The sequence below is a fragment of the Cajanus cajan genome, chromosome 7 (assembly GCF_000230855.2).
Source record: "Cajanus cajan strain Asha chromosome 7, NIPB_CcT2T_4, whole genome shotgun sequence".
NCBI classification, from domain to species: Eukaryota; Viridiplantae; Streptophyta; class Magnoliopsida; order Fabales; family Fabaceae; genus Cajanus; species Cajanus cajan.
In genome coordinates, this window is record NC_138523.1 from 19,286,726 (window position 1) to 19,300,489 (window position 13,764).

Consider the following 13,764-nt stretch of genomic DNA (forward strand, 5'->3'; position numbering starts at 1 on the left):
TTCTCAACCACTTCTGGCTCATCAACGTGACGCTAGTATTCTTAACCACTTCTGGTTCTCCAAGTATTCTTGACCACTCCTGGTTCGCTAGCTTCACTCACTAGCGCTAGTATTCTCAACCACTTATGGTTCACAAGTATTCTTTCTACCAACCTCTTCAGGCTCTACAACTATTAAGGGTGTTGAGTGTGTTTGCAACTCTCACAAAGAGGATATGGTAGTTTCTACACTCACTAAGGTGCGTAACCTTAGTTTTATAGGGATAAGTGTCTACGTGTTTGTTTACTTTGGTAGAGAGGATGAACTATTAGCAACACTCACAAATATACAGGAAATACTTTGAGAAGAAAAATAGTTTATGCTCTTTGCTTTCTTTTTCGTATTGCACGTTTTCTCTATTTCTCAGTTCTATTTCTTCTTATTCTTTTCCTTGATACTTATAGCCATTTGATAAATTTTCCCGTTGTTTGAATTCAAATTTTCCCGTTGGAGCGTAGCTTTGTGTTGTTGAAGATTAAGCCTTCGTTCATGTTCATGTAAATCTTCTCATTTAATGCATTTGATCTTGCATTAAATGTTTGCTTGTATTCATGGAGTTTCTCTATGTAGTTGATTACTTCGATATCTGACTTCAATCATGATCTAGGTATATTTGTACTTTCCTCATCAGTTTAGCTGTTGTGGTGCTGTCTTTTTCTAAAAAGTAGGTGTCCTTTCTCTGACGCACTCAGGTTTGACTTGTGAATCCGTGATTTCCTATTTTTCTCCCTCCTGTATTCTCGTTGATGTCCATTTGTGTTTCTTGTATGATTTCTTTCAATGTGATTAGTGGACTTCAGACGTGCTTCAGTATTTTTGACATCGTTTGGTTACAAGATATTACGTCTAATCTTGACTACCCTTTTTGTCTGGGTATAGGAGTGTTAACTTCGCCTTCTAGTTTATTTGGTTCTTTCTGATGGTCACTTTATGTTGATGTCTGGTCAAGTTGCGTCTGATGCCTCAGGCTTCTGGTGATAGACTTTGTATTTTGATTTGTGCCTAAATCAACCTTAGTCTTGATGCTGACCTTTCTATCGTCTGATGTTTTGTCTAACCAGATTATGCTTGATCATATTTCATTGCTTGGAATTTTTGTTATCCGACTGAAATACTAATGCACATGTTAGTACTAACAATATGTATTATATTTGTCATATTCAAAATCTTGGTGGGAATTGCGAATGCACTTCATCTAACTTAACAGGACTATCCTTGTTAAATTAAAAATGATAAAAAAAATTAAAACACGTATTAAATTTTTAATAATTTGGTTCACTTAAAATCAAAGCACTACTAAATAATATAGGTGATAATTCCATAAAAATTACACACACAAAATAATTAAGTTCACAATCTACTAAATATGCAAGCCAACTATTTATGCAATTGCGTGTAACACAAATTTTGTATTTAAATGAAAAAACATAAATAATGATTTCCAAACAGGAGTAAAGTTGTTGGTTGTTAATTTTCATAGTCTTAACAACGTCTCTTTTAACAATTGAGGTCTAACCCTACATTCTCATGATTTCACAATCATCCACCCAATAGTTTAATAGACATAGGGTCTTATAATGATCTGAGACAAAATTTAAATATAATTTTTATGTGTTAATAGAATTTTATATTGATAATTTACATGATAAAGATTTGCATTAAATATGGTAACATTAAATGAAATTTCATCTTGATGGTTTGCATTAATAATTTGAGTTGTAGAGAATGGGAATTAAAATGCTATTTTTGATAGCCTTTACCTCCGAATTAATTTATTAAATTACCAGTTAAGATATAAGATCAATTTTACAAAAAATTGTGAAAAAAATACTAATTAATTTTTAAAAAAATTATAAGCAAAAGAATATCACATGTATAACTATTATGATACTAGTCTTATATAAAACTCTACCAACTTAAGAAACACTGATACAAATAAAACCATAAATTAGGATTCTAAAAGTACTTAAAACATAATGTAATGAAAATAGTTAATAAAAACTAACACACAGTGTCACACCTGTTAAACTACCACATTAATTTTTTTAGCAACATTTTCCTACTTACATTCATTAGAATGTTACTATAAGTTAAGTTAATAGATTATTGTAATAGATAAAATAATATTTTTTATTTTAATATTGTTCTTTCTAATTATTTTTTAAAATTAAAGTTTCACATCAAGTAAAAAAAAAAAACATATATAGATATAATATTTCTCTAATCTCTAACTGTTTTTCAAAATTAAAGTATCATGTCGAGTGAAAGAATGACATATAAAGAGTATATATTATCATATAGTGAAACATAAGATAAATGAACTTTGATATATTTAATTTAGATTTGATGATAAGTAACTTAAGATGTGTTTAACTTTAAAGGACCATTGTAGACATGAGATATAAAGTACAAGTGGTTGCACCATCTATATTAAAACTAAGTATCATTGTATGAAGTTTAGAAAAATATAGCAACGTTATTAAAATGTTACAAAATATTACTTTTGTTTCATTTTAAAATGTTGTCATTAATATATAAAAATATTATTAAAAGTCTTTGACAACATAGACTATATACAACATTGATAATATGTCGAAAAAATAAATTAAAATTTGTACATAATTTGGCAAAACTTTTTAAATGTTTCCAAAAAAAAAAATCCTTTTATTGTAGTATTAGAGTAACACAATCCTAAACTTAACAACTATAAATAAGGTCCAAGTCTCTTATATGTAACACCCCAAACTTTATTTATTAGAAATAAAATATAAGTAAAAACTCTTTTTAAAAATCATGTCATTGTAATGATTTAAAATACCTTACTAGTATTTATTTTTTTCTTGTTCATGTTATTTTTGTTCTTGTTGTTGTTGATGCCATTATTGTTGTTGTTGTTATCATATTATATTTAAATATCTTATCTTAAGTTTTGTTTATATTCAAATTATTAAATGTTTGTAATATTTTTCTTTTTTATATGTTAAACTCACATACATGCACATAAGTGCACACAAAAGTACTGGAAAAGAGATAAAACTAAATATATCTCATTATTATTATGCCTTGCTATATGAATATATATATTGTGTGCTAACAGAACAAAGCTAAAAAAAATAGAGTGACTAACATAACTAACATGTTTCTTTATATGTCAACAAACAAGCTAACCTATTTATCTTTAACACTCTTCCTTAAGTCAAAGTAGTGTTTACACAAACAATTCCAATTTTCTCTCTTAAATTTCTAAACCTTTCAATCTTCAATGTTTTTGTAAGTATATCAGCAAGTTATACTTTTGTTCTCCAGTTCTCTCTTTCCAATTTGTCATTGTTGACTTGCTCTCTTAAGAAATGAGATCTTGTCTCGATGTGTTTACTTCTTCCATGAGAAGTTGGGTGTCTTGCTAGGTCAATTGCTGATTTGTTATCCACAAGTAGCTTTATCTTGCATAGTTGTTTCACTTCCACCTTTAATTCTTGCATTAATGAGCCTAACCATGTTGTTTGGCAAGTTGGTTCAAACGCTGCTATGTATTCAACTTCACACGATGATAGAGCCACAACTAGTTAATTCTTTTGTAGAGCTCCATGAAATTGGTGCTCCCCCACAAAAGAAAATGTACCTTGCAGTGCTCTTCTTGTCACTTTTATCTCCACACCAATCTGAATTTGAATATCCAATTACTTCTAGTCTAGCATTAGGCTTTCCTTTTGGAAATAGAATCCCAAAACCAATTGTGCCTTGTAGGTACCTTAGTAAGAAGATGTGACAGTTTTGGGTCTTGCATATATTATCTAATCAATCCTACACTAAAGCTCAAGTCAGGTCTTGTATTGCACAAGTACCTCCAACTTCCAACGATCTTACTATAAAGGGTAGGATACACCGATTCTTCATCTGTTTCCTTTTCCAACTTCAGCCTGACTTCTGCTGGTGTGCTTGCTAAATTACTCTGTTGCATGTTGAATCTGCTAAGAAAATCCTGTGCATACTTGGATTGATGCATGACAGTACCATATTGAGTCATTCTAAACTCAATTCCTAGGAAGTAGCTCAATTGTCCTAGATCATTGATTTCAAACTCATTCAACATTTGAAACTTGAATTGAGTTATCAATTCTTCATTGCTTCTTGTGATTAAAAGGTCATCGACATATAAAAATACAACTAATTTTTCTGGCTTCACAATGCCATTTTAGCATTTCAAATAAACTCCATGTTCTGAGATACATTTCTCAAAACCAAATTGACTTAGAAAACTGTCAATTCTTCTATTCCAAGCCCTTGGAGCTTGCTTGAGACCATACAAGGCCTTCTTGAGTTTGTACACTTTGAGTTCTTGGCCCTTAAACTCAAATCCTTGTGGTTGCTGTACATACACTCTTCAAGAAGGCCATTGAGGAAGGCAGATTTTGAAGTTTAGTGAAAAACACACAGAAGGGGGGTTGAATGTATGTGTACGAAGGATATTTAAAAAAAATTGCAAAGGTGCTTCTTTCCGTCAAAAAATAATATTTCAACTGCGTAATGAAAGTGCAAGATTGATTAAAAAAAACTTTGCGTCCAAAGATCTATCGTCTGTTCGAAAATGATTTCCTCAGTCAAACAAATATAGGTTTGTCTAAATAGTGTTTAGAAAATAGGTAATAGTAGACGAAACTTTTCAGAGTGATAAGTCAATATGAGTAAAACTGTGTTACTAAATCAAATATCAATGCATAGAGTTTTTATATTGGTTCACTCGTTCTTAGCTACGTCCAGTCTCCTTCAACTGAAGGGTTCCACTAACCACAACGGATTACAAGTATTCTTAACCACTTCTGGTTCGTCAACTTCACTCGTTAATGCTAGTATTCTTAAACTACTTCTGGTTCCCTAAGTTTTCTTAACCACTCCTAGTTCGTCAACTTCACTTGCTGACGTTAGTATTCTTAAATCACTTCTGGTTCTACAAGTATTCTTTTGCTAGCCTCTTCAGGCTTTACAAACGATAGATGTTTTGAGTGTGTTTGTAACTCTCACAGAGAGGATAGAATAGCTTCTACACTCACTAAGGTTTTCAACCTTAGTTTTACAAGAATGTGTTAAGAGTGTGTATGTAACTCTCACAGAGAGGATAAAATGATTTCTACACTCACTAAGATAAACTATCTTAGTTTTACACGGATATTCAACTTTGCACAAAAAGAGAGGTGAGATTATTTTGACGCTTGTTTTTTCTTATTGCTTGTTGCTTCTCTTCTCTATTTCTCTTCTTCTCAGATCTTGATATTTATAACCTTGTGATAAATCTGCCCATTTTTTGAATTTGAATGTGTCCGTTGAGGCAGAGCTTTCCGTTGGTGCAGATAAACGTTCGTTCATGGCTACACAGATCTTTTTCATTTAATGCGTTTGATTTTGTATTAAATGCTTTGCTTGCTAAATTTGTGTTACATGAAGTATTTTGCATAATTTGTTCCCTTTTATTTTTGACTTCAATCATGACCTAGGTATGTTTGTCTTTTTTCCGTCATTGTAGCTGCGGAGGCGTTGCCTTTCTCTGAAAAGTAGATGTACTTGCCCTGACGCATGCAACTTTGACTTGTGAATTCGCGCTCTTCAATTTTTCTTTTTTCTTTTCATTTCTTTGATAGCTCCGTGTGCTTTTCTTGTGAATAGAGATGATATATGGTCTTCTTCATTATGACTAGTGGACTCTAGACGCTTTTCATCATGCTTCGTTTGTGTCTGAAAATTTGAGTCTCCGTCTAAGGGTTAGACTTTGACTTTTTCATCTCGTCTGATCAGTCTTGAGGGTGAACGAATTTTATTCTGTCTGGAGTGTTTCTTCGTCTTGTGTTATCTAATGACTGATGATTGTTTTGTTGACTTTGACCATTGAGCTTCATCTGATGTTTATTTGGTGTTGAGCCAACTTTATCTTGGTCTTATTTTGCTCTTGTTTCTAATTTCTTATATTGCGCTCTGGATTGTTCTTGACATATCTTCGTTTGGTATTCATTGTCGTCTGGTGCACAAGTTATGATCCTTCTTTCATTTAGCTTGATTTGTCTAATCTTTGTTTTCCTCGACCTTGCTTCATGCTTTAGTTTTGCTTGTTCTTATACATATCTGAAACATTACTACACATATTAGTAATAAAAATATGTATTATATTTGTCATATTCAAAACCTTGTTGGGGATTGCTTCGTCTGACTTAACAGATTTGACATCAAGTTGGTGCATAGATCAATTGGCATTTGTTGCAAGTGACACCACAAGTCAAATTGTCTCAATTCTGGCCACTAGTGTATACACCTCACCATAATCAATTCCCGCTTTCTGCAGAAATCCTTTTGTCACAAGTCTGGCCTTGTGCTTCACAATTTCACCTTTTGGATTTACTTTCACTTTGTGGACCCACTTCAATGCAATAAATTTTTATTCTGAGGTGGTTCTACCAGTTCCCAGGTATGATTTCTCTCAATGGAGTCAATCTCTTCCTGCATAGCCTTCAACCATTTCATATTTGTGACTACCTTCTCAAATTCAATAGCTCAACTTCAACAATAAGTGCAAAGTGCACCAAATTTTCTTCTGAGGTAACTATTGTGTCTTGGAACAATTCATAATCTCTTAGATGAGATGGCAGCTGAGTTATACTAGAGGATCTTCTCACGGATTGATTCTCAGAATTCGCTTGCATAGTTGAGGGACCTTGCTAACTCCTTTGAGGTTATTTTCCAGTCCCAGCTTGTTGTTTCATCAATTATTACATCCCTACTAATTGATACCTAACTTGACTCTGGATCAAACAGTTTGTATCTTCCAGTTGAGTGATACCCAATCATTATAAGTGGAATACCCTTGTCATCTAGCTTTCTTCTTAATTGATCAGGGACATGTTTATAACAAGTGGAACCAAATATTCTTAAGTGAGTGACATTTGGTTTAATCTTAGTTCATGCTTCCTCGCATGTTATTCCCTCTAGCCTCTTAGTGGGAGACCTATTTAGCACATACGCAAATGTTGAGATAGCTTTCCACATAGGTAGCTTGGTAGATTTTTACTTTTCAGCATGCATCTTACCATATTCAACAAAGTTCTATTTCTCCTCTCAGTTGTGTCGTTATGTTGGGGGTGTGTAGGGAGGTGTAACTTCATGTAATAATCCCTCATCCTCACAAAATTTATTAAACTCAGTTGATGTGTACTCACCTCCACCATCAGTTCTTAAAACTGATCAATTTTCCACTTTGTTTCTCAAACATGCACTTAAATTTCTTAAAAGACATATAACACCTCATGTTTTCTTTTTAGCAAATATACCCACATCTTTCTAGTCAAATCATCAATAAATGAGACAAAATACATGTTACCTCTAGGAGTTTCGACTTATAGAGGGCCACAAATGTATAAGTGTATTACTTCTAGTTTTTATGTTGCCTTTTGTTGTAGGAACTTGCTGAACCTTCCCCTTGTTTTTTTTCATTGAACACATTCCTTGCATACTTCTTCTGGAATTACAACTTAAGGAAATCCTTCAACCATATTTTGAAGTTTGAGTTGGTGTAAATCTCTAAAATTTAGGTGACCATACCAGAGGTACCACAGTCATTCTACTCTATTTGCTAATGTGGCAAATCATTGATGCTTCAAAGTGTTCATTTCAATTCAAAAGGTCCTATTCTGTGATAGGTTAGCATGAACTACAAGTTTCTTATTTTTATCAAAAACACTAAGACAATTATCCTCCATTATCATAGCAAATCCTTTATGCAATAATTGACCCAAGCTCGAGAGATTTGTTTTTAGTCGAGGTTATTACAACCTGTAATAGTTTATTCTTTAATATTTTTGTATTTGTTTTCTTTTGGATACAGCTAATAAGTGGTTTAGTTTGTTTTGCCATATGTCATCTTTAGTTGTTTATATATGTCTTCTTCTCTGTAACATTTTGGATCAATGAGAATTCACTGTTACAATCTTATTATGGTATCAGTAGTAAATTCTGCAAACCCTCTCTAATCCTCGAGCCTCATCTTCCCTTCAATGGTGGCAAGTGCTAATGCCATGAAAGATGAATACTCCAATCCTCTTTTCCTTCATCCGTCCGATAATCCATCTTCGATCGTGGTGTCTCAGCCTCTCACAGAATCAAATTGGAGATCTTGGAGCAATGCCATGCGAATGACACTCAAAGGGAAAAATAAACTTGGTTTCATTGATGGCTCAATTCTAGAACCACTCGTAGAAGATTCAAAGAGACCTTCATGGAAGCGCAACAACAACATCATCGCCTCTTGGATCATGAATTCAGTCTTAAAAGACATTGCTGCCAGCATTTCTTACACATGCACAACATCAAAGATTTGGAATGACCTCAAAACCAGATTTCAGAAAAAGAATGGGCCAAGAATTTTCAAGATTAAGCATGATCTCATGAACCTGAAGTAAGGTGATCTCACCATAACCCAGTATTATAGGAAGGTAAAATCATATTGGGAGGAATTGGCTGAATTCTAACCTCCAAATACATGCACTTGTGGTGGCATCAAGCCATGGATAGGCCATCACAAATATGGATCAAATCATTCTTTTTCTTACAAGATTAAATGATTCATATTCTCATGTGAGGGGTCAAATCCTACATATGGATCCAGATCCACCAATGAATCAAGTTTTTCCCCTTGTAAGTCAAGAAGAGACTCAAAGGGAAATTGGAGTTGACCATCCTTTGCAAGAATCACATCTTGCATTTGCTTTGAAAGCCCAAGACAAGTATAAACAAAATAAAAAAGAAAGACCATACTGTGAAGAATGCAAGAAACATGGTCATACAAAGGACACTTGTTTCAAGATTCATGGATATCCAACTCACTTCAAGAAGAAAACATCCAATGCTCCTACTTCCACTGCCAAATCGATGGTCAATCAAGTTGCTCGTGATGAAGAAAACCCATTCTAGTTCAATGCTCAACAATATCAACAATTTAGCACTCCTCTAGAATTAGTCAGGAAGTTCAAATACTCAACATTCTGATCAGCATCAAATTAATGGTACTATCTTCACAATTCATCCAAGCACTAATTCTAATTTCTCAAATAATTGGATCTTAGACTCTGGTGCTAGTACTCATGTTGCTTGCTGTAAATCCATGTTTTATTCCTTCACTAATGTGCATGACCAATATGTGACTGACCAAAAAATCTAAAATACCTGTTAAAGGGATTGGTAATATCAAGATAGACGTCAATCTAACTTTGTTCAATGTTCTCTATGTTCCTACCTTTAACTTCAATCTTATCTCTATTAGTTCCCTATTGCATGACAGAAAGCTTTGCATAACCTTGTATGCTACTCACTTTGTGATACAGGAGGTCACCAACTCCAAGAAGATTGGTCAGGGTAACATGCTTTCTAGGCTATACATGCTATGTCAACCTGCCAACATGAAATTATGTAGTAAAGTTTGTAATAACATGTGTAATAATGTTGTTAATGCTTCTGCTTACAATAAAGCCACTTTGTGGCATAATAGATTAGGGCATATGTTTGACAAAATTTTAAGGCTCCTAAGTAATAAATTGGACTTGGTTGTTCTTGCCTCATTTGATTCCTCTAATTGCAATATATGTCCTCTTGCTAAATTGAAAAGATTGCCATTTACTTGTCATAATAGTTTTTCTGATTCCATTTTTGATCTCTTACATTGTGACATATGGGGTCCTTTTGGCCATTCCACCTATAATGGTATGAGGTATTTCTTAACCTTGGTGGATGACCACTTAAGGTACACTTGGATACACCTTCTCCAACATAAATCAGATGCACCAGTAGCAATAAAATGGTTTTTCAGATTTTTCCAGAATCAATTTGGAAAGAAAATCAAACAAATGAAAAATGACAATGCTAAGGAACTTTTCTTGACAAAATTGCTTGCTCAAGAAGGAACTTATCACCAATTCTCACGTGTGGAAAAACCTCAACAAAATGCAGTGATGGAAAGAAAACACCAACATATCTTAAATATTGCCCGAGCTCTATACTACCAATCCAACATCCCTATCTCATATTGGGGTGAATGTATCCAAATGGAAAACATACATTTTAAATAGGCTACCCTCTCCAAACACCAACAATACTTCTCCATATCAATTATTATACAACAAAGAACCAAACTATACAAGTATGCATTCTTTTGGCTGCTTATGCTACACAGCTACTCTCTTGTCCAAAAAAAAACAAGTTTTCCCCTAGAATTCATCCTTGCATATTCCTTGGATATCCGAATGGCACAAAAGGTTACAAAGTTCTTGATCTCACCTCAAATCAAATTCAGATTTCAAGAGATGTTATCTTCCATGAAAGCATATTCCCCTACAGAAAAAAAATCCTTCCAACAACAATTTTGATCCTTTTCTTGATCTAGTCATCCCTCAACCCATATCTGATCATCCTATTCCCTATACCATCCCTTCGACTGACCAAACACAAACTACAGATATAACTCAGCTACCTAGAAGATCAATAAGAATTACTAAACCTCCAACCTACTTGCAAGATTATCAATGGCAGCAACCTACTAACATTGTGTTATATCCTATAGAAAAATAGTTATCCTATGAAAAATTGTCACCTTTCTATATGAACTTCATCTGCCGAATCACCAAAACTTATGAACCTTATACATATCAACAAGCTATGAAGTTCCCTGAATTCAAAGCATTGGAAGAGAACAATACATGGAAACTTGTCCCTTTACCAAAGAACAAGAGGCCAATTGCTTGCAAATGGGTTTATAAGCTCAAACATAAGGCTGATGGCACAATTGACAGGCATAAAGCTTGATTAGTAGCTAAAGGCTACACTCAACAAGCTGGTAACGATTTCAAAGATAATTTTTCCCCAGTGGGAAAGTTGACTACTGTGAGAACCCTCCTAGCCGTTGCTACAATAAAGAATTGGCAACTTATTCAACTTGACATAAATAATGCTTTCTTAAATGGAGACCTTGAAGAAGACATTTACATGACCATTCCACAAGGGTAAACAACACCTAAAGAGGGGCTGGTTTTCAAATTACAGAGAATTTTATATGGCCTCAAACAAGCCAGCAGACAATGGTTCTCTAAGCTCAATTCTGCTTTGATTCAACAAGGGTTCAAACAATCTACAGATGACTACTCCTTATTCTCTAGAGAAAAAGGTTCCAATATGCTCATTCTACTTGTGTATGTTGATGACATTGTAATTGCTAGATCCAATTCTGCTATAATTCAATCCGTACAAGGCTTCCTTCACACTGTATTCAAACTTAAGGATCTAGGAAATATACACCCTGCAAATTCTAGAGGATACAGGATTCCTAGCTTCCAAACCACTCAAGTTACCTATGGATCCTACTCTTCAATTAAATAATACAGACGGAACGCTCCTACAAGATCCTTCTGTGTATAGGAGACTTATAGGGAGAATGATCTACTTGACCATTTCAAGACCTGACATTAGTTTCACTATTAATAAAATCAGTCAGTTCTTGAAAGAACCAAGAAATACTCATTTGACAGCAGTTCACAACCTTCTGAGATATCTAAAAGGAACTATTGGTTAAGGCATTTTATTCCCAAGTTCATCACAACTTCAATTAATTGTATACACTGATGCAGATTGGGCTAGGTGTGAAGAAACTAGTGTTAGAAAAGAATGGCTCAATCCAAGAGGGGGTGAATTAGATTTTATGACACTTAAAAAATTTATCAGAGTTTTAAGGATCTTTATTTCAACTTAAACTTTTCTAATATGAATTCTCAAAGAAGTTTCTTGAAATACTTGCCAATGGGAATGAGTCCCATATGCTTTCTTGATCAGTCACTTTAACACTCAACCAAGATTTTGCTCAATGTAAAAGATAAGGGTGAGAGAAGAATGCACAAGTATTTTATCCTGGTTCAGCCACTCCACATGTGACCTACATCCAGTCCTCAATCATAACCTCATCAAGATTTGTTCCACTATCTCAATGAAGAAGTTTTACAAGCATACCACACATGCATATACTCCTACATTCAAGATAACCACTTTCTTGCCTCCAAGAAAGCACTTCTTGTAGAAACCCACTACAAGAAAAACTTACCACTTGAGACACCTACTCAAGATTTCCCTAACAAATTACACAAAGAGTTAAAGGAACGAATTCACCTAGAAGATGAACAAATCAGACTGTGAATTCCAAACAAATCTTAATCTTTTTCTCCCAAGAATGCAGTGATGATGATGATCTCTTTTAAAGCATTTCACAAAATGTTTTTCTTCTTGGTTTCACAAAGAAAACACTCCAAGAAGGTCACAAAGACTTCACACTATCAGTTTTTCTCTCTTTTGTTTTCAGTTTATCTCACTTGTTAAGTTTCAAAGTGTGAAAGTTATTTATAAACTTTTTAGACCCAGATAATCGATTATTTTGTTCTTCATGATTTCTGGAAACCACTCAAGAATAGAATAATCGATTATTTTGCTATATATCTAGCATCAAATCCAGTTCAATGAAAGATCGAAGCACATTGACATAGAACATCGTTTCATAAGAGAATTAGTCACCAAGAAGAAACTCAAGGTACTACATATACGAAGACAACATCAAATAGCAATTTTTTTTACCAAAGCCTTGCCAGCACCTATGTTCAAGTTTTTTAGTCACAAGTTAGGAATTCATAACATATTCCTTCCTACTTAAGGGGGGTTATTACAGCCTGTAATAATTTATTCTTTAATATTTCTTTATTTGTTTTCTTTTGGATACAACTAATAGGTGATTTAGTTTGTTTTGCCAGCTGTCATCTTTAGTTGTTTATATATATCTTCTTCTCTACAACATTTTGGATCAATGAGAATTCACTGTTACAATCCTATTACAGGTACACACAATACCTCCTTAATTATTGTTTCTCTACCATCATGATTTCTCAACACCACTCTTCCAATGCCTCTTGTAGTCAGGCTGCTGTTATTAGCAAATCTAACTTTTCCTTGGGATGCATTATTCATCTTTATGAACCAGTCCTTCCTGCCTATCATATGGGTGGAACAACTGGAGTCAAGATACCATGATATGTCATCTGAAGGATCTATGATACTATCATTGTTTTAGAATCTGATGCATCATCTTGTGCCAAGTTTGCACAATTATTTGGCTTGTTCTTGGCTCCCTCTCCTTCCCAACATTGTCAAGAAAAATGACCAAGTTTCTGGTAGTTGTCACATTTTACTTTTTTCTTATCAAATTTCCACTCCTTGTGTCCATTGGAGTTGGTATTCTATTTCTGGTTCTGATTATTTGCCTTCTTTTTGGAAGACTCACCTACATCACTAGATTTTTGATCTTGTGATTTCTGTTTGTTGAATGACTTACCTCCTTTCCATGGTCCTTTACTCTTTCCCTTGTAATTTGAACGTGCTTGAAGTTCCTGTTATTGATTGGTTTTCTCTCATTAATCCTAAGTTCATGTGCTTCAAGGGAATGTTGTAGCTCCTCAATTTCCATAGCATCCAAGTCTTTTTGATTCTTCAATCGCAACTACCAAATGATCAAATCTTGGAGGTAATGTCCTCAAGATTTTATCCACTACGTGCTGATCAGTGATACTATCCTTGCAGGCCCTCATGGCGTTAACATGTTCTTGAACCTTGTCAAAATAATTAGGAATTATCTCATTTTCCTCCATACTGAGAAATACTGAG

The 13,764-nt window shown here is 34.0% G+C and overlaps 2 protein-coding genes across 2 annotated transcripts; both read left to right on the top strand.

Annotated features, from left to right (window-relative positions):
* Window positions 1–8,075: 8,075 nt before the first annotated feature.
* Window positions 8,076–8,480, top strand: LOC145949884 (uncharacterized). The gene has a single exon (XM_083060786.1). The coding sequence runs from the start codon at window positions 8,076–8,078 to the stop codon at window positions 8,478–8,480; it is 405 nt and encodes a 134-aa protein (XP_082916912.1).
* Window positions 8,481–8,604: 124 nt separating this feature from the next.
* LOC145949885 (uncharacterized) lies at window positions 8,605–13,134 on the top strand. The gene is made up of 3 exons (XM_083060787.1): window positions 8,605–8,952; window positions 9,402–9,784; window positions 12,942–13,134. The coding sequence occupies exons 1-3, from the start codon at window positions 8,605–8,607 to the stop codon at window positions 13,132–13,134; spliced, it is 924 nt and encodes a 307-aa protein (XP_082916913.1).
* The last annotated feature ends 630 nt before the right edge of the window (window positions 13,135–13,764 follow it).